The sequence below is a fragment of the Pteronotus mesoamericanus genome, unplaced genomic scaffold (assembly GCF_021234165.1).
Source record: "Pteronotus mesoamericanus isolate MK-2021 breed Mesoamerican mustached bat unplaced genomic scaffold, CSHL_Meso_final contig_32, whole genome shotgun sequence".
Taxonomy (NCBI): Eukaryota; Metazoa; Chordata; class Mammalia; order Chiroptera; family Mormoopidae; genus Pteronotus; species Pteronotus mesoamericanus.
Genome location: NW_026555134.1, coordinates 11,801,845 through 11,823,113, shown reverse-complemented (window position 1 = coordinate 11,823,113; position 21,269 = coordinate 11,801,845). Strand labels below are relative to the sequence as shown.

Genomic DNA, 21,269 nt, shown 5'->3' with positions numbered 1-21,269 from the left:
TCCTTTTTAGACTTCTGCACGTTTTGTCGTATTTGGTGCTTGCGCTTCCACGTGTCCCACTCTGGCTTCTAAGTGAGTGATGGATGGTACTTTCCTTTATGTCCGCTTGAGGATGAGAAATGAGTCCTTGATTTCAAAATGTGCTTAATTAGGTTGTCACTTAACTGATTTTTTACCTTTAAACAAATAGGTGCCCTTCTGATAGACTGAAATATTAATCAGACTTACCACACGTGAGAACTCATAGACATAACAGTATTTTATGTACTCCTTAGAAATCCCAAATCATTAGCTAAGTTATACTCTCAGTGGTCATATCTTGAGTGCCAGTTTAAGTTCTCTGAGGCCTGTTTCTCAGAATACATACTGCGGATCCAGGTATTATGTCCTACAGAGATTTTATTGGAAAAGGCTGAGAAGAGACAAATGTTACATAAATATATAGTGATGTTGTCTTCATTTTTCACTGAACCTCAAGAAACACTGTGAATTCTGAATATGGTTTGATTTGTGTTAATGTTAATGATACTCATTTCTTTTGTTTAAATCAACAGAAAGCTACCTAAAAGAATAGGCTATTGGGCAGTTATGGAGCGAAATAGGCCAGGTCTTCTCAGCCTCCCAAGGGTTTGCCCCTGCTGTGAGACCCAAAGACTTTATTACACTTCGATAATAAAAAGCATGCACGATTCATTAAGAATATAGACAAGGCTTTATGTTATATTTATTTATTTTCCAGCTTATACAAACTGGATGTAGAAGCATAAACATAGTACATTTCTACCATCTTCAACAAAAATATAACCAATATGTACAATTATTGTATTAAAAATACAAAAGGGATACAGACTCCACCAATGTCTTTCTAAAAGACATACAGGTACAAGTAGTATCAAAAGTATGAGGAAATCACCAGTTAATTGTACATTCTGCACTTGACATCACAGAGCGAACTGAGATTAGCAGTCCTAGGTTCTACAATTACTTAATGCTTAGATAACATTTGTGCAACTTGTGGTAGAGCTAGATTTCTGTATTTCTATATGCACATGAGGTCCATAGCCTATATAATAAAACTGGCAAATAATGCATATTACATGTAAAATTACAAATGCTTAATTGACAATGTAATATATAAGCAAGTAGACAAATGCCATGATACAGAAGAGAATTATTAAATAAAGCACTGACATTGTTTGATACAGTGAAAAAACACTGCAATTCGACTTTTTAAAATTTGAAGCTATTTACGTTTATCTACTGATCAATATGATCAGCTGAATTTAATGGAAAAAAAATCCAAGACCAGCAGTTCCTCACATTTGAGTACTACTCGGATTGGCAGCCTTCACTTTTCCGGAGTCTGTGCAAAAACAACACAAAAATAGAGTGGAGGGGTCATTTCAGTCATTATAGGGTTAATAGCAGCTGTGAGCAGGTGGTTGCTACACTTAGGCCATGTCTATCCATCGTGTGTCCATAAAGCCACTTCCAGGTTAGTCTCTGGTGACTAACCCACCTGGCAAAGGCTGGCATTTCTAACCAGGTTTGTGATCTTCTGATCTTTGATCACGTTAAAGGCTTGTTTATTCCCTAATGCCAATTCAGTAAAGGGAGGCTGTCTTGAAAGAGCAGTAGTAACAGCTGGCACTAGCTCCAACATCCCAAGCTGCTTTCACTGCAATGCTATCCAGTTATAAACATTTCTCTTTAAAAACAAACAAAAGAAATCCCTAAAACTAAATTAACAAAAATCAAAGAAACATAACTTAAAGGTGGGGGGGGGGGGTTGCCATCCATCTCAATGGAGCAGGACACACCCTCAAATGACACTGTCCTGCACTCCATAAGGCTCAGACACAGGACACAAGAGTCCTATTTCCCTCCCCTGGCGATGTGCAAACAGTTTTACAGGAGAACCCCACCCACTGGGGAAGGGGTGGATGGGGTGTCTTGGTATCTAAGTGACTGGCTAACAGGTTAGACTTCTCCAGGATAGGGCACTTCACGGGTGAGGTCTGAAGACACGGGAAGACAGGGTCACGGGCCAGGTCTTCCCTTCTTCTTGGTGTGACCACACCCTGTCCGGCATATTTGGTTTTTCAGAAACCCAGGCTGGCAACCCTACTTAAAGGTTCAAAATAATACTGTAATTATTAAATGGATATAACATTTACTCTTTGAACACAATCTTTAAACTCATTTAAAAAAAAAAAAAAGGAGGACATTGTAAACAAGTGGACAAGCACTGTACTCAAAGGATTTCATTGTTTTTCTTGGTCTTCCTTGGTGGGTTAAAGGCCCCGAGAAGTTCAATGGCTAGCTTTTCTCATTATCCCAATGAGACCAAGTGCTAGGACTGGATTGAAATCTAAAAGGAAGATTTTAAAAAACCCTTCCAGACATTGAGAAGTGCAGCCAGGGTGAATCATCTTGTTGTGATGATCTTGGAATCTGGAATGATACTGTGTGACGTGGCAGGCAGCAACAGTGGGAACTTGAAGATTGCTGCGCTGTGCATTTCAAGCAACAAAGTCTGAAAAGTGCCAGGGCAATTTCTTCACAGTATTTCACATGCAAAGGGGAAAGGAAGACGGGGAGAAGAGCCCCATGCTGCTTTTAAGGCAGGGAAGGAGGCAAACTGGTCCACCATCCTCAGAATGTGAGTTCCAAGGCTCCAATGCTAGGGACGTCTTCTTGTGCTCTCCTTGTAGGTGGCTCACGCTGGGTCCAGGAAAGCCTGTGCCTCAAACAGCAGATACTTGTTCATCTTCTGCAAACACAACCAGGACAGAAAGAAAAAAGATTGATAAGCAAGTAAGTCATTCTTGGGCTTAGAGGGAATATGTTCACTGATGTGCTCGATAAAAATTCCCCAACTATTCTTTTCAGTATACCTCACTTAAAACCCTTGCTTGTTTCTCTAGGTGATGATTGTTAATAACAAAAACGTTAAAATAGAGCATATATGACCCATATATTTAAATATATACACAATATAAACCATACATTGTCTACTTATAGATTGGAAAGTTAATGAATTCCATTAACAGTGAATTAATTGACAAAAGTTATAAAATGGCATGTGACTTTTTAAATAATACATACACACACATAAAGCCGAGAAGGATAAATAACAGAATCGTAACAGTGATTATCTGTAAGTGGCAGGATTATAAATAATTTTCATTTACTGTGTTTTGCTTTTTTGATAATGGTTCTTTTGCAAACCAAAACACGTTAAAATCATAACTTAAAAAAAGAAAGGGGGTGGGGGGGCATGTTCTCCTCCCTCCTCATTTCAGCTTGAGACAGAACTGCAGAAGGAAGGCAAAAAAAGTTATAGAGAGGTGTATTTCTAAGACTTTCATTTGGAACTGATTAAAAGTCCAAATACAACCTTTTCATAGACCACAGGCAGGAGAAAAATCCAGCCACGTACACACTTTATTACAAGTGACCAGTTCTGCCATCTTTGGTATTTCTTGAGCCCTTTAGAAAACAAACAAAGAAGCAAGCAAGCAAACAAACAAAAGCAGTCAAAAGCTTTAACCCTGAACATGGAACTCTATTAGATGTGTAGAACATGGCTAAAGACACACAGACGACGGCATTAAGAAAACAGAAACGCCTTGGCAAGCTCACAGGCAGCATACGTGAACACATCTAACTTTACGGTTTTAAGAATGACTATGTACCGTCCTCCTCGGTGGAAAACCCTTGAGACTGATAGGGGGCGAGGCGCGGGTCGCACTCATTGGGTTTGTGCCACTGCGGCTTGTTCACCGGCCTGCCGCCTGCGGGATGCGTGTGTGGCTGCTGTGTGGGGGACGGCCCGGCTGTGTCAGAGGGGCGGGCGATCATCCGAGATCTCTGCAGCGCCACGTTGTAGTCTGGAGGTTTCCTGGTTGGATGGGAATGCCCTTCTGGGAAGTCAGTGATGGGGATTCCGATGTAGCCTGGAGGGGTGGGCGGGGGCTCTCGATACCTGCCCTCCTTTCGCGCTATAGTGGAGACAAGGCACCAGCCATTAAAAAGTGTTGTGGAAGAATATTTCATGCCACCAATGTTCATAAAAACCTATAAAATAATTATTAAGACAGCATGCACCGTATCATAGCAAATGTCATTTTGTGTGGTGTGGGATAGAAGTGGGGGGTACGGCAGGCAAGGGAATGGGTGTCACCTAAACCAAATATTCACAATGGCCAAGCCACTGGTGAGAGAAGCTACTATGCAGTCTCGGTCCCCTTAACGCTAGAACTACTTAAAAACTTGTCTTAACTCTAAAATCATAATAAGGTTGACATCTAACCCTTGGGTTTATTGGAAAGATTAAGCAAAGAGAAAACACAAAAGGTAGCCGGTACTATGCCTGCATCACGTTGGTAGTGCCTGGTTAAAGTTCCTTCCTCCGTCCCTGCCCCAGGGACAAGGTAGGCGGCCCCTTTTTGCTGGCACTTTCCCTTATCAGGCAGAGAGCCAATGCCACATTACTTTAGGCCCTGGGCCCCGCTTTGGGAAACAGTGAATGAAAATAATTTGGAAAAGTGGTACCAAAAAATGATGCAACTTTAAAAGCACAACTATGTATAAGGTATGTATTTCTCTGAAAACTCTTTTATTCATGTTCATGCCCTAGAACATGAATCTGTAAAGGCAAGTAAAATCAAAGTTTTATTTTCTTGAACTTTCGAGACTCAACTGTTAGAAACTAAAAATCATTTTTCTTTCCTTTGTATTAAGAAGTGCAGAGTTTGTTAAATGAAAGTGCTTTAAAATTTGCAACCTAAGAATAGGTATTAACAGTTACCTCCTTATTCATCTGGAAAGGATATTAAATTTGATACCCACCCATGACTATTTACATTGTAAAATAACTACAATTTCCCTACTGACAAAAGTGATGTCTGTAATGATTACACCCCAGAACTTCTCACTCTATATTCTGTAACGTTTCTACACTGCAGTTATACAGACGTGGACTATGTCATAGAAAATTCATCCCCACAGGAGTGAGGGAACATGAGACACTTGACAACAGAAACAGCAGGAGCAAAGCAATAGCATCTCTCATGCACTTATCAGTTAATATCCAGGAGCTGTTCTAAGTGCCTCACAGAGAGTTCCTTTAATCCTCACACCAACTGTATTAGGAGAAATTGCTAAACTCATTTTACAGATGAGGAAACAGACATAGCTCAGTGCGTTGCTCAATGCGACAAAGCTAGAAAAGTAGCAAAACAGTGATTCCAACCCCAATCTGCCTGACTTCTGAGCTCTTACTCATCATGTTATCTCTCTGCACCCTCTCCTTTGTTCCACAGTGTACGGAGAGAATTTGTTTAGCACAGAAACAATGTGTCTGCAGATCAAAAATCAATAGAAAATGTTTAAATATGAAGGTATAAAGTTCTAAGTACAATTCAAGGAAACAAAATAGAATAAAATATTTAAAAGCTTCAATTAAACAAAAACTCTTCCTCTACAGAGAATGGCCATCCTTCCTGACAATTTTCAGTTAAAAAAGATCAATGAGAGACCAGAAAATAACCATAATGACAGCCTACTGATTCTGTTGGCAAAGAAGTAGTGCATGTACACTGTGCTGGAAAGTATTTACCTGTCCCTGACCACGGAACCCAGGCTCTTAACCACTATTCGTTTCAGGCCCTATATAGTGGTGGGCAAAATGAGGAAAAGAACCACAAAACATAATTTAACTTTTGAAATAAGTCAGATTACAGCCAGACATGACAAGCTCTCCAATAAGCTTACCAATAAGTCCCTTTGCAGTAGTTGATGTCACAGCTATGTGGGCAGGCATGGGGACAGGCTTGGTTTCTTCTGTGGTCACAGAGGGCATGCTGCTGCTTTCCGCTTCAATAGAAACATCTTTGCCACCCCTTCGCTTTATTGTGCCTGTGTCACCTTCTGAGTCTTCCCCCCAGTAGCCTGTGGAAGAGGCCCAGCTTGCCCGGGATTGGGCTTGTTCGAGGCTCTCTCTACTTTGATTTTGCCTGTTATACTTTGTGCTGTGATCGGAAAACATAAATTGGTCCATATGGCTGCTTGAGGCCCATGCAGTTGCAGGATCCCCTGAATAATCAAAGTGAGTGTGCCCAAATGGAAGTGTTTCCCAGCTCCTCTGGTGCTGGATGGTCTGTATGTTATCGTGGGAGCCGCTTGAGCACGAGGTCCAGCTCCCACGGCCACTGTCCGCAGCATCAAGGGAAGCACGATCCCCTTGGTCTTGGGAAAGCTCCTCTGTGCTTGGAGAAGAAATCACTGTCGCTGTAGCATATAAGCCCCGACTCTCAGACATTGGCGCATAGGACCTAAGTGGTTCAAAGAAACAAAAAACAGAGGGTTTTTTAACGAATACACCTATGACACAACCAAAATACTTTTTCCTAGAAAGGTGGCTTTCTTTCATCCCAGGGAGAGGATGAAAGCCACACTGAATTGCATTACAGTGGCCAGCTCTATGTCCAATTTTCCAACCTGGTCATCACCATAAAATTAATACAGTGAGAAAAGAAAAATTACTGGCTTATAAAAAAAGAAGCAGTTTCCTTAAAAGGTTCAATATAACCTGATTATTTCAAGAAGACAGCTCATGCAAAAGAACTGAGATACATTCTGAAGTCACCCTCTGCCTCCAGCACAGAACAACTGCGTTCTAATAAGAATAAACCTAACTCTAAAAGCCCAACAAAAATAGCACAGTACTTAATAATGCAGATATTGTGGCCCTTACTGATGTGGCTCAGCAGGCTGAGCGTCATCTTACAAACCAAAATGTTGCCAGTTCAATTCCCAGTCAGGGCACATGCCTGGATTGGACTGGGTCCCCAAACTGCAGAGAGGTGAGAGGCAACCAATTAATGTTTCTCTCATACATTGATGTTTCTCTCTATTTCTCCCTCCCTTTCCCTCTCTCTAAAAATAAATAAATTAGGTCCTAAAAAAAAAAAAACCAATCCAGGTATGGTGAAAATTAGTAACTGGGACGGGAGAAAAATTCTTGGGCATTATGTAAAATAAATGTAAGTATTTCATTTTGTTTTAGGCAAAAAGGGCTCGTTATTAAAAGGTGGAAGGAAGGATGTAAAATAACACTCAAGAAAAGCCACCTACCCTAGGCTGTACTGATCCGGCTCGATCACGGGCCGCCTCTCCATCCTGCCCACGCCTAGGTTGGTTTCCACGATGCTGACAGAATGCCTCTGCCGCCTCTCGTCGTGCAGCGAGGCCGGCACCGAGTCAAAGGAAGAATTGCTGACAATACTGGATCGTGAAGAAATTTCACTGTGACCAGAATCTGAAAAATTATCCACAGTACCACTGGGAGCCAAAGTATAGCCTGCATGGGAAATACAACCATATTAATCAGACGCTGTAGGTTTACAACATGAAACTGACATCTCCCCAAATAGAAGCAAAAACCAAATATAGGCCAAAGATATCATCACTGAAGTGAGGAAAAATGCATTTTACTTGTGGAGAGCAGGTGACTGAGATAAAGTAAATTTATATTCAAGTGAAGCTTAACTTCCTTAACGAAAGTTTAAAGAGGAAAAGAAAACTACTGATACATGAGCCAGAAAATGATGCAAAAATCATGGCATGTCTAGACTATTCTCAACTCCCTTAAATACAAATTAGACTATTATTACTCTATACCAAAAAAAAAAAAAACAAAAAACAAAAAACCCACCAAAAACTATGAAGAGTAATTATGATCAGATTTTTAAGTATATTTTTGCAAAATGCAAAGTCAGTAATCTTCTTTCCAGTGTTTAGAACTTTATGGCATAGAATAATTCTACTGGAAATATGTATTATATTTATAATTTTAAGTGGACATAAAGGAATAAGAAATAAAACATGAAAAAAAACCCTTTAAATTTCTATCGTGGTTTTTCATCATTAATAATATACAGGAAAAACTGCGTAACAGCCAGTTGTTTTGAAGGCTGTCATGTACAAAATCTCCATTTTCTCCCTAGACCATCACTTTAAAACGTCTTAACAGATGTCTATTTTTTGACCCAAAGAACCCTTAACTCCCCTTTGTTAATAAAAATAAATTTAGAAGTCATAAAAGAAGAGGCTTATCTTGATATTTTTAATGAAAAAAAAATCTAAATTTTTTTCTTACTACTCATTTTTTTTATATTACTAAGGATGCCATGTGATTTAAAATGCTGATTTTACCTGATTATATGTACGTAATGTAATTTGCCAATGCCACTTACCTAATAAAGAAGTTAAATCTAGAGCACTTAAATATTATTAATTTATTTTCTAAATAGTATGTTCACATCCTTTTAGAAACTTGTTAATTCCTGATTTATTTTTTAAAGGTTGCACAGGTCTTGATAAGATTTAATGTGTTCATCTATGAAATATCTTTTTATAGATCACACTATGAGCTCTGACAGACAAGATTTAAAACTTTCCTTGAACCATCTGCTCAAAAACCATCTCTACATAATAGCCATTCGGATGGAGCACTCCACTTTTAGAGGAATTCTCCCATTTTCCTTAACTAATGAGATGATTCCTCTCTTTCCCACCCCGTGTTTGGTTCTATAAACCCCACCTATCCCATAGGTCCGTGGTGCATTGTTATTCTTGTTACTGTTCTCACTTCCAAGAGAAGAGGAGGAACTGGTTAAGTCCAACTGCCCGGAGCCAAAAGATCTCAGCTGATTGCCACTGCCACCTAACAATAGGATGAGAAAAGAATTTAGATGTATCTGTTCAACAAGAACAGAAGAGGCTGATACCCACACAAAATGCACAGATGTCTGAAAATTAAAGCACAAGAGCTTTGTTGATTCAGTAAATCTCACAATGTGTTTATCTTTTTGGCTTCTCTCTAGGGAAAATTGTGCCAGCCATTACTAGTTTATTCCCGTGCAATCAAAGGGTAGAAGAAAGTAACCCAGAAGGTTACGTGGTGGATTTATTATTCTAATGTAAGAAAGCAATCAACATAAGGAGGAGAGTTTGACTGCCTAAAATTTAATCTTTCCAAAACTAAAAAGAAGTAGCAAGGAAGACGGTAATCAAGACCCGTGTTAATACAATGAAAAAATAAATCAGGAAGATATTAGTTTTTCTTGTTTTTAAAGCTCTCTATTCTGTAATTAATGTTGTATAATCATATTTAGTTAGAACAACTTTTGGTATTAAGAACTATTTCCACACTTACAATTAATAAAAAATTTAAATGTAGTTCTTGAAGGCTTTATGTAGTTATAAATTTAATACTACTTCCTATAAGATTAAAAATACCCACATTTTTCCAAATTTATAAACTGAGAAGGAAAAAAATACATTGGTTGTTATATATTAGATCCCTTTAAATGACTCTGTAATATAAAAAAATGATCTAACGTATAACCCTGGAATTTATTATAGTTGAAATGTATAGATTGCTATAAAGGAAACGGTATGTAATTTAATCTACCTTTCCTTGGAGAACTTTGTGGAGAAGTGGGAGGAGAAGAAAGCTGTGAAGACGCATTTGATATCGTATCTTCTGCTTGCTTTTTATGCCGCTCCAGACTTCCTTCTTCAGACAAAGAAAGAATCTTCTTTAAAGCTTGTGGAGAGTTTATGCCTGTAAAAGAAAGAAAATAATTTTAAAGGTATTCTTTTCTCAATCTTCCCCAGACTCTACAACTGAGACATTGCTGACTCTTGCTCAACTCATAAAGACAGGTTGTAATCAGGCAAGAACTCTCTTAGTTACCAATACTCTATTTTTATTTAAGCAAACTCTTTCCTACAAGTTCTTTAATTTTTTTTCCTTTTATTAACATCGTTTCCTTTCATTTATATATAAAAGGAACCAGTATCTTTTATGAAAAATAATTTTGGTGGTTTGGAGATATTTTTGAGCTCGCTGGGTAGACACGAGTAAAACTCATTGTCCCGAGTTAAAAAAAATCTATGGACGAGAAGTTATCAAAATTCAATGAGGACAGACATGTTCAAGGACTATTACAGAGAGCTGATGCCTTTTGAACCTTGTGATAGCTAAATGTGTGGAGATGGCAACCGGCGGGTCAACAGGACAACACTGGAGTGGTGGTAATATAAGGAAATGGTATCATTGTGCTGGAAGCCTTGGAGCAAGTATCAGGAACGGCCGTGTCCCCCTGGGAAACCCTTGCTTCCACACGTCCCCTTCCCGTGGTGCCTGTTTTACTATGACATAAAAATCAGGCCATGCACATTTTCACATGAAACTTTTGTTAAATAAACTTCTGTACTGATGAAAATATTTTTTTTGTCACACCATTTACATAAAGGGATTACACTAGTAGATATATTACCTTTAAGTGAAAAATAAGGAAGCACAACTTGGCTCCTTAACATTCAGGAATTAACTGTATTTTCCACCCAAGTTACAGAATTAGGGATTCAATGAATTATAAGTCACCTCCAGACAAATCTTTCACTCGAAAATATTCTGCCTAAATTCCAGTAATTCATCGATCATACAATACAACAAAACTAGTCTGAATAATGTATATGGACAAAGCAACTTCTGTACTCAATAAAAATTACATTAGTAAAAGCATACTTTCCCCATTCATGCCCCCATTCCCCAGGATGACAGATGAGCACAGTTAAACGAGAAACTCTACAAACTTTTCACTGACAAAAGTCAAGTTTAACTTCCTAAACATGAATGCTTTATTAACAGGTAATATTCATTGAGGGGAGACTCAAGAATACTAGACAAAGTTATCTAAGACAAGTAACATTCCCTAATCTGAAAAAAATGGCAGTGAACAGCACCCAAAGAAGACATGAGCTTAAGCACCTACCGAAGGGCGGGAGGTCCTTCACGGGCACCTTCTTTCGTGATGGGTAGAGGGACACAGCAGGGACCTGCAGTCCTTGGCTGACTTTGTGTGCTGGCTGCGGCTGTGGGGGCTGCGGCTGGGCTTGTGCTTTCTGTTGTGACCCTGCTCTCGGAGCCACTGGGGAGGTCTCAGTTTTGACAGGCTTTTTGTCACCCGGATTCTTAGGCACTGATAATTGTTTGGTTTGAAAATAGAACAAGAAATTTAAGATGTTAGTAGCTACATACAAGATAATTTTAGACCTGCATGAGCATTTGCTGCAGGTAGAACACTAAAATGTGTATCTCTTTTTCCTGTTGCCTACCTACATACAGGACAGAAATGGGGGGATGGGGGAGAACCCTAGTTACAGAAAATATGAAAGGCATGACAGGGCAAAGATATTTACCTTATGAACCTAGCTGTCTCAAAAGATGATTATACTATTAAAGGCCACATTAAAATAAAAACATAAAAATATGGATAGTTCAACATGTGTGTGTCTATAAAAAACACAACTATATCAAAATCTACAAGACAACTGAAGGAATTATTTTTCTAAAATGGTATCTAAAAGTGCTTGTATATATAAACTTAGTTTTTAATAAATGGTATTAACTATAATCTCTTTACTATCAAATTCTTCTGTGGGGTAGAATTATGTTAGCAAATAACAGCCAATACTGCTTGAGGATTATACTGAGTATAATTCCATGGAAGATAGAAAGCAACTAATTTAATAGGGCAATTAAATGCTGTATGTATTATATGTTAATAGTAAGAACCACTCAATGACATATGTATACATACTTCTTGCAATTTACACATTAAGCAGCTAAGAGTATTTACACATAAAGAAGCTAAGAATTAGGGCGTTAAGTAACTTGTATAAGGTGATCTTGCTACGATGAGGAACAAACAGGATGTGAACTCAGACCAATCTGACCTCAGAGAACAAGCTCTTCATCATGACACAGAGCTTCTATAGTGCCTTGTGTAAACCTAATAATCTGAATTTTCTCAAGTCACCTACATAACACACATTTTACAGAAGGTACTTCAAACCTGCCCATAAAAGACCCAGCCATGCCCTAAATGGGAGATGCCTCTGTCACAAACAGAGATGCCGATAAAGAGAAAGCTCCCTCCATTTTTAGCCTGGCCAGATTTTTAAAGGCTGGGACGCCTCACATTAGGATGAGTTGTGGTTCACCGCGCAGCAGAATTAGCAGAATTAGCGCTTTACTTGGTAGCAGACCTTAATGCTGGGTGTTGTCTGGGCTGAGAGGGGGAAGGGCAGCCAGTACACCTAGTTCTGTCCTGCTCTGACCTGGCGGGCCCTGCACCCCTCGCAGGTTGCCCATCATTTTGGAATTATCTGTGCGAGAAAACACAGATTGCAAACGGGAGACACATCCACCCATGCGTCCCTTGCCTGCACACTGGCTATGTTGGAATGAAACCAAGAGTCACCCTAAATAAGCCTGCGGTGTCATTCTCTTCACACTAACCCAGTTGGACATGAGTCCTAGCCTAGGACAATGCTGAATGGTATTCAACAGCATCATTCAAGGTGTCTCAGGACACGATTTCCCCGACTGCATCAGGCCCTATTTTTGCCACTGCCCGTACCACGGCACAGGAAACAAACTCACATTCTGCCAGCCAGATTTCACAGCCACTTGAAGAATTAACACTCACATGTGTTGGTTGCCGGCTCGCACTGCAGGGATAATGTCTGAAGACTCTCCTCATCCATTTCTAGCTCCAAATTGGACAGGTACTGCTTCACTTTTCGAGCCATTTGGGCATCTTCGTAAAGTTTTTTGGCATTGAGAAAGGAACTACGACGTACCCGCTTTTTGTGACCACCTGTCTGAGCAACGTCTAGCACTGTTGCGTTTGTACTACCCTGGCTGAGGGACCTGGAAGACGAAAAGGTAGATATGCAGCTCACTCTAGCGTGGGATTACTTTAAACTCTTTGAAGCGTGCAAAGACTTAGATAATCACTCTATGTTCTAAAGGTCACATGCTTCATTCTAGTAAGTAAACTATTACAAAGGAGTATAGAATAATACGAACTAAAAAATTTTTAAGTTAAAAAAGATGTCTGCATACATATATGCTTGGTGCCTGTCCTGCTCCAACTAGGAAATTCTGCTTTTTACATCTAGAGCATTCGAGGCAGTCCTCTCAGAGAAGCCAGCAAATAATAATAATTACATACAAAAGCTCATGCAATAATACAGTTACAATGAGGATTTACATTAAATTTACTTCTCCTAAAGAGGATGTTCTACGTAGAGTAAAAAAATTAGCTAAATGTTTGCAAGTGTTTTCTTATTCTTTGGGTTAAATGTAGTGAGTTTCTAAAGTAATATGGTCAAACTGTTAATGAGATGGTCATGCAAATGTAAACATATGTGTAGAGAAACTAGCACATGAATTGTTAAGAATTATTTTTCAAAAGAATTGGTTTATAGAATGAAAACAGTAGTTAGTTGAGCTGTAAAAAATTTTAGTTTTAACACCTAGGGGCAACTTTTATATTACATATATTTACTTCTCAAATATCTGTGCAATGGTATTTAAATTGCACATCCTTCCTCCCCTCGCCCCACTTAAAGATTTTCCCATTTCAAAACGCAGAAGCTACGTTAAACTCTTTCTGAAAGCCCAGAAGTACGTCTGACCTACAGTTCCCTGGAACCATCGTCAATCATTTCACAGCTCTCATGGATCATGATCTCAAAAGCAAAAGCCCCAACAGATTAAACATGAAATCAGTTTGCCAACTGAAATTTTGCTAGAGCAAGAGGGTTAAGAAAAAAATGCAAAAATGCAAAGCGTCAGAAAATACAGCAGGTAAGAAAGCAATGCAATGAGCAGAATAAGAACTGTGTGTGGGTATGCAAGGTCTCCACCACTTACCCCAGACTCCTCCATTTCTTCTTCCTGTAAGTGAGAGCCATGGAGATTGAAGCATGGGTGTAGAAAGAGAGACAGAAAGATCACAAGCTCAGAAAGAAAGGACTAGACTTCTGAATAAGCAGTACAAGAAGCCCACAAACATTAAACTGCATAATCACCTCACACACACAACTTTACCAGAAATATTTATGTGGTTCAAAAGGCAAACGTAGTTAAGTCTTTTGTTTTAAAAGGAGACTGACTCCAGTTCTTTCCTTCAATGACTTCATCGTTTTTCACTACACTGACAGCTAAATCCATGGTGTGCATACTGAAATAATATTCTTCAGGTTATTTACGTATTTTAGTTCATACTACCAATTATGAGTTTTAGCTCTGCAAGTGATTGTTCTGAAAAATAAGGAACAGATAGCTGCGCCTCATGTCAAATGAAAAATGTTTGAAGGACAAACTGTTTATCCTGATAATCAAAAGTGCTCTTGATACAGAATAAACATTTATTCCACATTAGAGGTCAATGGAGATTCTTCACATGACCTAACAGAATTTCTGCCAAGCTATAGACAAAATATTCCAATAATATTTGATAAATGAGGAATCATTTATTAAGAAGCTCTAAACTCAACCTTCTCTAATCCCACATGCACCACTGAAGATGACACACTCACCGAGTCCTGAACATGAGGGCAGGGTCCATGTTAACCGAAGCCATTCGGCCAACATGACGAATTTCTTTTGCAATCATCCTTAGCTTCTCAAAATTGACCAGCCCATCGACTTTTGAGTCATTTCCTATAATGAGCAAAGAAGAAAAAGAGAATCACAAGGCACTTATTCTTTTCTTTGAATTACATTTTTAAATTTTATTTTTCAATTACAGTTGGCATTCAATATCACTTTATGTTGGTTTCACATGTACATGGAGGTTAGACAACTATAAATTTATGAAGTGAACCCCCCCCCCCCGTAATTTTAGTGTCTACCTGACACCATACCTAGTTATTACAATATTATTAACTACATTCCTTATGCTGTACTGTATATCCCCATGACTATTTTATAACTACCAATTTGTAGTTCTTAATCTCTGGCATGTATGCGATGCTTACACAAGTGAAGGCAGAAATCCTCTACTCTGTATTTTACCTTCATGAAGAAATGTGAGATCCTTCTTGATAACTGGGAACAAAGGGATTATGGGAGGCTGTAGGTTTTGACTATTGAGGACATTGCGATATTTTGCCATGTTTCTGGAAGGATCAAACAGGTCTTGAAGATCTTGAAATAGTTTTTCATATTTATTGGGAAGTTTTTCCCAGGTGGTTCGCAATCTTGCTACTGGTGCCAGGTTTAGGCCACTGAGAGAAAGGGGAAAAAAAAAAAAAAAAGGGGAAAGTGATATAAAATTAAATGGCACATCCTTATGAAAAGAAGTAAGCAAAACAGTACATTGTGGATTTAGTTACACATAGCACCTTTGTGTGAATGCTATTTATATATAATAGTTTACAGAAAGATTCATAAGAAATAATAATTCTAGGTAATAAGAATGGAAGATGGAAGCAGGAAGTAGGGTCAGTATCAAGGGGTTTTTAGTTTTACTCTTCTTCCCTTTATACCCTCCTGCTCTGTTTATTATGAGCAAAACCATGAGAATGAAAGTATCATGAGGGCAGAATTTTGAATCTTTGATTTGTCTCCATACATAACACAGTGCTTGGCATATACCGACTGGCCAAATATCCTGTAGTAATAAAATAAAACAAAAGCCTTACCAGTAATGAGAATATGATCAAACTCCTAGACAACAAAAATGACTAATTTAACGATCGCCATCAACATCAATATGGCTAATTGTTTCAGCTTGTGTTTTCTTCCAGCTTCAATCTAGGCATTGAATGTAGGCATCTCATGGGGGGCGGGATTAACATTTACTGGGCATCTTCACTGCTCTGGCTGACGGAACTCCACATACATTATAGTAGTCGCCCCCTTATCCATAGTGTTGCTCTCCACAGTGTCAGTTACCTGTGGTTAACTCCAGCCCAAAAATATTCAATGGAAAATCCCAGAAGTAAACAATTTGTAAGTTTTAAATTGAATGCTGTTCTAGCAGCATAATAAAATTTCATGCCTTCCTGCTCTGTCCCTTTGGAAGGTGACTCATCCCTTTGTCCAGTGTGACATGCTGCACAGGCTCCCTGCCTCTTAGTCACTTGGGAGCCACCTGGGTTATCAGATCAGCTGTTGCAGTTTCGCAGTGCTTGTGTTACGTAACACTTATTTTACTTAATAGTGGTCTCAAAACCATTCAGGTAACTTTTATTATAGTGTGTTATTATAATTGTTCTGTTTTATTATCAGTTATTATTGTTAATCTCTTACTGTGCCTAATGTGTAAACTGAACTTTATCATTGGTATAAACAAATAGGAAAAAAACAGGGTTCAGTACTAGCCATGGTTTCAGGCATCCACTGGGGGTCTTGGAACATATTCCAAAGATAATGGGGACTACTGTATATCATTTAATCTGCTCCATAGCTCTTTGGCAAACTGCTATTTTACAGAAAAATAAACTGATATTCTGAGTTCAAATAATTTTCCCAAGATTACATAGCTAAGAAATAAAAAGCAGTGAATATAGATTTTCTGGGCTCCAAATCAGCACATAAGAGATTTTAAATTAAAGTTAAGATCAGGACTCAGAGGAAAAGAATTGTTCAGTGTGACTCAATTAAAATGGCTATACTTATAAAAATTATATGGTGTTCCTGGATTGATATGTATTTTTAACCTACAAACTGAATTGACTCTTATAACAAATATGCTGTCTTACCTGATGATTGCAAACATTGAGTTAAAATTCTTGCATTCCCTACAGTGCAGCGCTATCTTGATGAAATGCTTAATGATCTTCATCCTCTTCAGCTGGTTTGTCTCTCTCAGAATTTCAGATGCTACCCAAAATGTTTCCTGGTTAATGACTTCTTCAAATTTCTTCAGGTTGGCACAGCTGGTTTTTGATTTCAGTTTAAATAAATCATCTATATATTCAGTAGGTTCAATGTTGCGGAAGAGTTCAAAATTTCGCATAGAGAGTTGGGTGGCAACTTCAACAGTACTGAGCTGCAGTAGAGAAATCTGACTCTCTCTCAACAACTCCTGAGCATCTTCATCTGAACAAAGGGTTTCTGTTTCCATGTTGTTCTTCAAGTAATATCTATGGAAAACACACAATTCAGAGCCTAAGCAACAGTCTCATGATATTCCTTGAAAGGAAACTGCTATTTTTTATAGAATGTTTGAGAGAACATTAAGTCAAATGATGGAAGAATTCTTTTTGACTATGAGAATGTAGCTGTCTAAGTCACCAGATAACAGAACCACCTATCCAGCAGTCATTGATGAAAACTAACACAGCATATGGAATTTCACGTGCACCAGTTGTAATTGCTTTTTTCTCTTGCCCTTCCCTGATTTCTACATTATTTTACTTTTTGCTAAAAATGACAGAAAATAGCTAAACTAAAATTTTCATGTTAAACAAAGCAATAGGCTCTAAGGAGGAAGCAGGAAGATCAGAGAGGTCAGCATTCTATTCTCTCAGAGAGAAATCTATGGTTGTTGATAGGTTCAAATTGGATCAATCCCAGTTTGTTTACTTATTCAAATACCAAAAAAAATCTATACACTATTTCCCCCTATTTGATCCTATGAATAGAACAAAACTAAAACAGATCTTAACTCTTAAATACCTGATTGTCACAAAAATGCTACAAGTAAGTGGGGAAGATATGATTCCTACTTTTTATATGAGGAAACGGAGGATACCAAAGATTAACAACTAGTCAATACCATTTGCAGGGACGGGAACACGGAGACAGTGCTCCTTTCTCTTTGTAAGCAACTTGTTGAAAATAGAATCCAGATGTCTGCCTTGTGACTTTTTTTAAAAGGATGCTTTCCCTAAGCCAAATTTCATAAAAGAAGAAATAGGGTGAGCACAGGGGAGGTCTGTCAAACTGGCCTTTTACATAGTTCTCCAAGGCAAACATGACAGAAGACACTTATCTTGGGCTACTGACATGCTCAGATTTAATGTTCTCAGTTTTGGTTACGGATGAAGCCGATGGCACATACCCATCTATATTTCTTGAATGAATGTGAATCATGAATCTATACCTCAGAGAGCATTTCCAGAATTCCTTCATGGTTACAGGTATGTTAACATACATTGAAATGATGAGAAAAACCAACTTCCTAAAACAACACTACCTGCTAGTGGCAAGGTCAGAAATAAAGTAAAAGTGAAGAAGAGTAAAAAGTTATAGGTGATAGAAACAAAACACATTTGAATGAATCCTATCATGGTTTGGACATATATAATGAAAAATTCAAGTAGAATGAAACACTCCATATGGTGAGTATAAGAACAAAATTTTTTTTGGAACTACTTAATTTTCAGTCAGTGCAGAATCTAGTTTAAACTTTAACTACTTTTTCAACGCTCATTGTGTTCATCTGTGCTTAGAGAATACAAATTCCATATTTCTATCAATGGCAATGCCATTCAAGAGACTGACAAAATCAAGCATAATGTTTTCTTGCAAGTTACACATGTTATATAAGGACTTATGCAATAGGGGGACTAAGCTTTTTAACAACTAAAATTTGGTTCCATAGTTAAGAAATGTTTTTCACAGTATAACATACAATAGGCAGCATCAGCCAATTATATTGCCATAGACACCGCTACCTAAACAAATAGAGTTCCTAGAAGAGTTAGGTAGGTAGGAGCAAACAACAGTAGATTAGTAGTGGAAAGTGTGTTTGTGGATGTACGTTTCCAGGAAGAGAGCATCTGTGACCTTTTGTCAGGCTTTCTTTACACTCTGCCCGCCCACTGTTCTAGAGATTGAGCATGAGAAGTTACTGTGTGCACACTGGAGGGCAGCCACAACGTTCAGGTCACAGTGCCCTTGTTCTGAACAAGTGCTTCAGAGATCCTTGTGAGGGTCAACATTTACCACGTGCATTCACTTTCATAAAGCATTTCTTGGTGAAGGGGGTACTTACTCATTTAAAAAACCCTTTGAAAGTGTTCATCTCTTAGATTTTGATGTGGGTTTAAGCAGGGGGCAGCAGGGAGCAGTTATCAAATCCAAAAACACAGATACTATATACCTTCCACTCAGTTGTATTCTATCAGCAAGTTTGGAAAGCTGGTCTGGAAGCCTTCTTTGTTTGATCACTCCCTCAGGTGTGACAGAGACCTCACATAGTGAATACTGGTCTGGAGTGGCAGTCACAGCAAACTCCCTGATGGCCTGAATGACCACTTCCTTCGCTGTGGTGTCCTTACTGATCATGATGTATCGGCTTTGCTGATCAGCCTTAAAAACCCTTAATACTTGATCTGGCAAGTCTGGGAGAGAGAAAAGCCATACGTAAGCAGAGAGTATATAATTAAGTTAAGCAACCTGGGAAAAAAAAAGCCCTCCTTAATAAAGATATTGCTAAAAGTTCACCTCTCCCTTGATATAGCTCCTTCTTCTTCAAAGATATAGTCAGTCAACATGCTGATAATCTGCAAGAACACATTTTCCTCTACATATAAATAAAAGAGCTACAGAAAAATGCAAACACATCAGACACAGCTGAACACGATTTTTAGGTTAGTAGCAAAAAGTAAAAAAAAATTAAATCTAAAGTTCATCTTTACTCTATTGAAAAGCCCATTATGCTGACCTAAAACAGGCCTTTTATTCTATAATATAATCTAGTAACGCCTGCATGGTATGTATTATCTTCATTTTATGAAACAGAAGACAAGCTCAGAGAGATTAATTTGCCCACGGCCATATCAAAATAGTCTGAAGAATAAAAAAGAGCTGCTTCCAATTGTTTTAACATTTAACCTGATTCTGAGCATCTGATAAATCCATGACAAAGCAAGAGAGATACATACAGCATTAGCATTACACGTCAGAAGGAATGGGATTATTACAATAAAACAAAAGAGGCGAGGGGAGTCTCACCAGGGGTAGTGCTGAAGTCTAAAATGCGATGATGCGACTGCAGTAAGTCGGGGTTACTGGAGGATAATGTTCCGCTGACGGGTAATGCGGTCGGGATGTGCTTTGTCTGCCTCAATCCTACGATGCTGTCATCTTGAGACTGACCAATCCCAATATCACTGAACAAAGAGAAAAATTAGAAAAGAAGTAATCAATAAGTTAGGAAGTTTAACTTATCAATATGTAATAGACACAAACCATAAATAAATCATATTTCATTAAACATGCAGTTAACATAAAAACGTTGATGAATCTGCTTGAAAATGGCAAAAGTAACTACTGCTTAAGTGTACCCCGCTCATTTTGGTTTTTCTTAAGTGCATAGTGAGTTCCTCTGAAACTTATGTCTTTTTAGTAAGACAAATCATAACAAATATCAGTAGTTTCTCAGTACAGAAATATATTCAAGAAAAGGTAAGCTCTCGTTTCCAATGGAAACAGATTTTTTTAAAAGCACATTAAAAAGAACACATTTAGTTCTCACTCAACTGATGGCATCTGCATCAGAATGATCAATTGTTTTACAATCTAATCTTTAAGAAATGGAAAAGACTGAGTAAAATGAATAGAGGGAGAAAATCCAAACTGTCCCAATTTCATTCCCTGATGTTTCAGAGAAATAAATGATACCATTATGGAGTCAAATGTAAATAAACCCTGATACAGACATTATTTCTTAATACACAGAACATGAAAAAGCAGTGGTGCCTGGTGACACTTCTTAGCATTTAAGAAGCAGCAATCGCAATCCAATGACTCACTTTTAATTCTCTACTCAAATTTTCTGGTTATATATTTGTTTCCAGAAAAATACTACTTATTATGGATAGCTACAAACTCATTTCCATTTATAAAAAGCTTGTTACTATGGACAACTCTTGAAACAAGATTTAAAACATGATTTAATAATACAAATGATTTCTAGATTTGAAAGGTCTTCAAAACATCAAAATAAAACACTACACATACACACACAAAAAACAACTAGATCATAAGTAAATGGTTAGAGCTCTGTCTAGTTTCTATAAATGCCTTGAAATAAGAAGAAAGAAAATTATGCTAAGGTTGGAATGTTATAAATAAAATTAAGGCATTTGGCATCAATTAGGTTTTCAGACATTAGAGCTTGACCATAATACCAATTATTTTTAACGGCTATGATAAAAAAGAGATCTAGCAACATTCTCTCATTTTTTTGTGTGAAATAGAAATTATAAAGGTAAATAAGCAAGGTCAAGAGCTTTCTGTTAAAAACAAAAATTAAAGATAATTTTAGTGGAAGTTCTCTCAAACTGAATTTCCATTTAAGTACATCGAGGCAGGCCTATAAAGACTAAAAGTATTAATGTTCTCGGAAACATGCAAACATTCATGCAGTTAGTTGAATTTT

General features: G+C 38.0%; 1 protein-coding gene and 1 pseudogene across 6 annotated transcripts in view; one reads left to right on the top strand and one right to left on the bottom strand.

Annotated features, from left to right (window-relative positions):
* Positions 1-758: 758 nt before the first annotated feature.
* The window catches only part of RAPGEF2 (Rap guanine nucleotide exchange factor 2), a 215,562-nt gene continuing 195,051 nt past the window's right edge, over positions 759-21,269 (bottom strand). For 2 of the 6 annotated variants that reach the window (XM_054576099.1, XM_054576100.1), the window contains 14 exons: positions 19,841-19,998; positions 18,987-19,227; positions 16,639-17,022; positions 14,948-15,159; positions 14,470-14,593; positions 13,802-13,825; positions 12,570-12,793; positions 10,851-11,057; positions 9,482-9,634; positions 8,609-8,731; positions 7,141-7,366; positions 5,779-6,338; positions 3,699-4,004; positions 760-2,773 (listed from right to left, as the gene is read on the bottom strand). In XM_054576099.1, the coding sequence (XP_054432074.1) occupies positions 2,748-2,773; positions 3,699-4,004; positions 5,779-6,338; positions 7,141-7,366; positions 8,609-8,731; positions 9,482-9,634; positions 10,851-11,057; positions 12,570-12,793; positions 13,802-13,825; positions 14,470-14,593; positions 14,948-15,159; positions 16,639-17,022; positions 18,987-19,227; positions 19,841-19,998 (2,968 nt within the window). In that variant the 3' untranslated portion in view covers positions 760-2,747. Of the gene's footprint in view, positions 2,774-3,698; positions 4,005-5,778; positions 6,339-7,140; positions 7,367-8,608; positions 8,732-9,481; positions 9,635-10,850; positions 11,058-12,569; positions 12,794-13,801; positions 13,826-14,469; positions 14,594-14,947; positions 15,160-16,638; positions 17,023-18,986; positions 19,228-19,840; positions 19,999-21,269 lie in introns of all 6 variants that reach the window. The other 4 variants (XM_054576103.1, XM_054576104.1, XM_054576102.1 and 1 more) reach the window with 3 other exon arrangements.
* Positions 9,930-10,230, top strand: LOC129072485 (small nuclear ribonucleoprotein G-like; annotated as a pseudogene).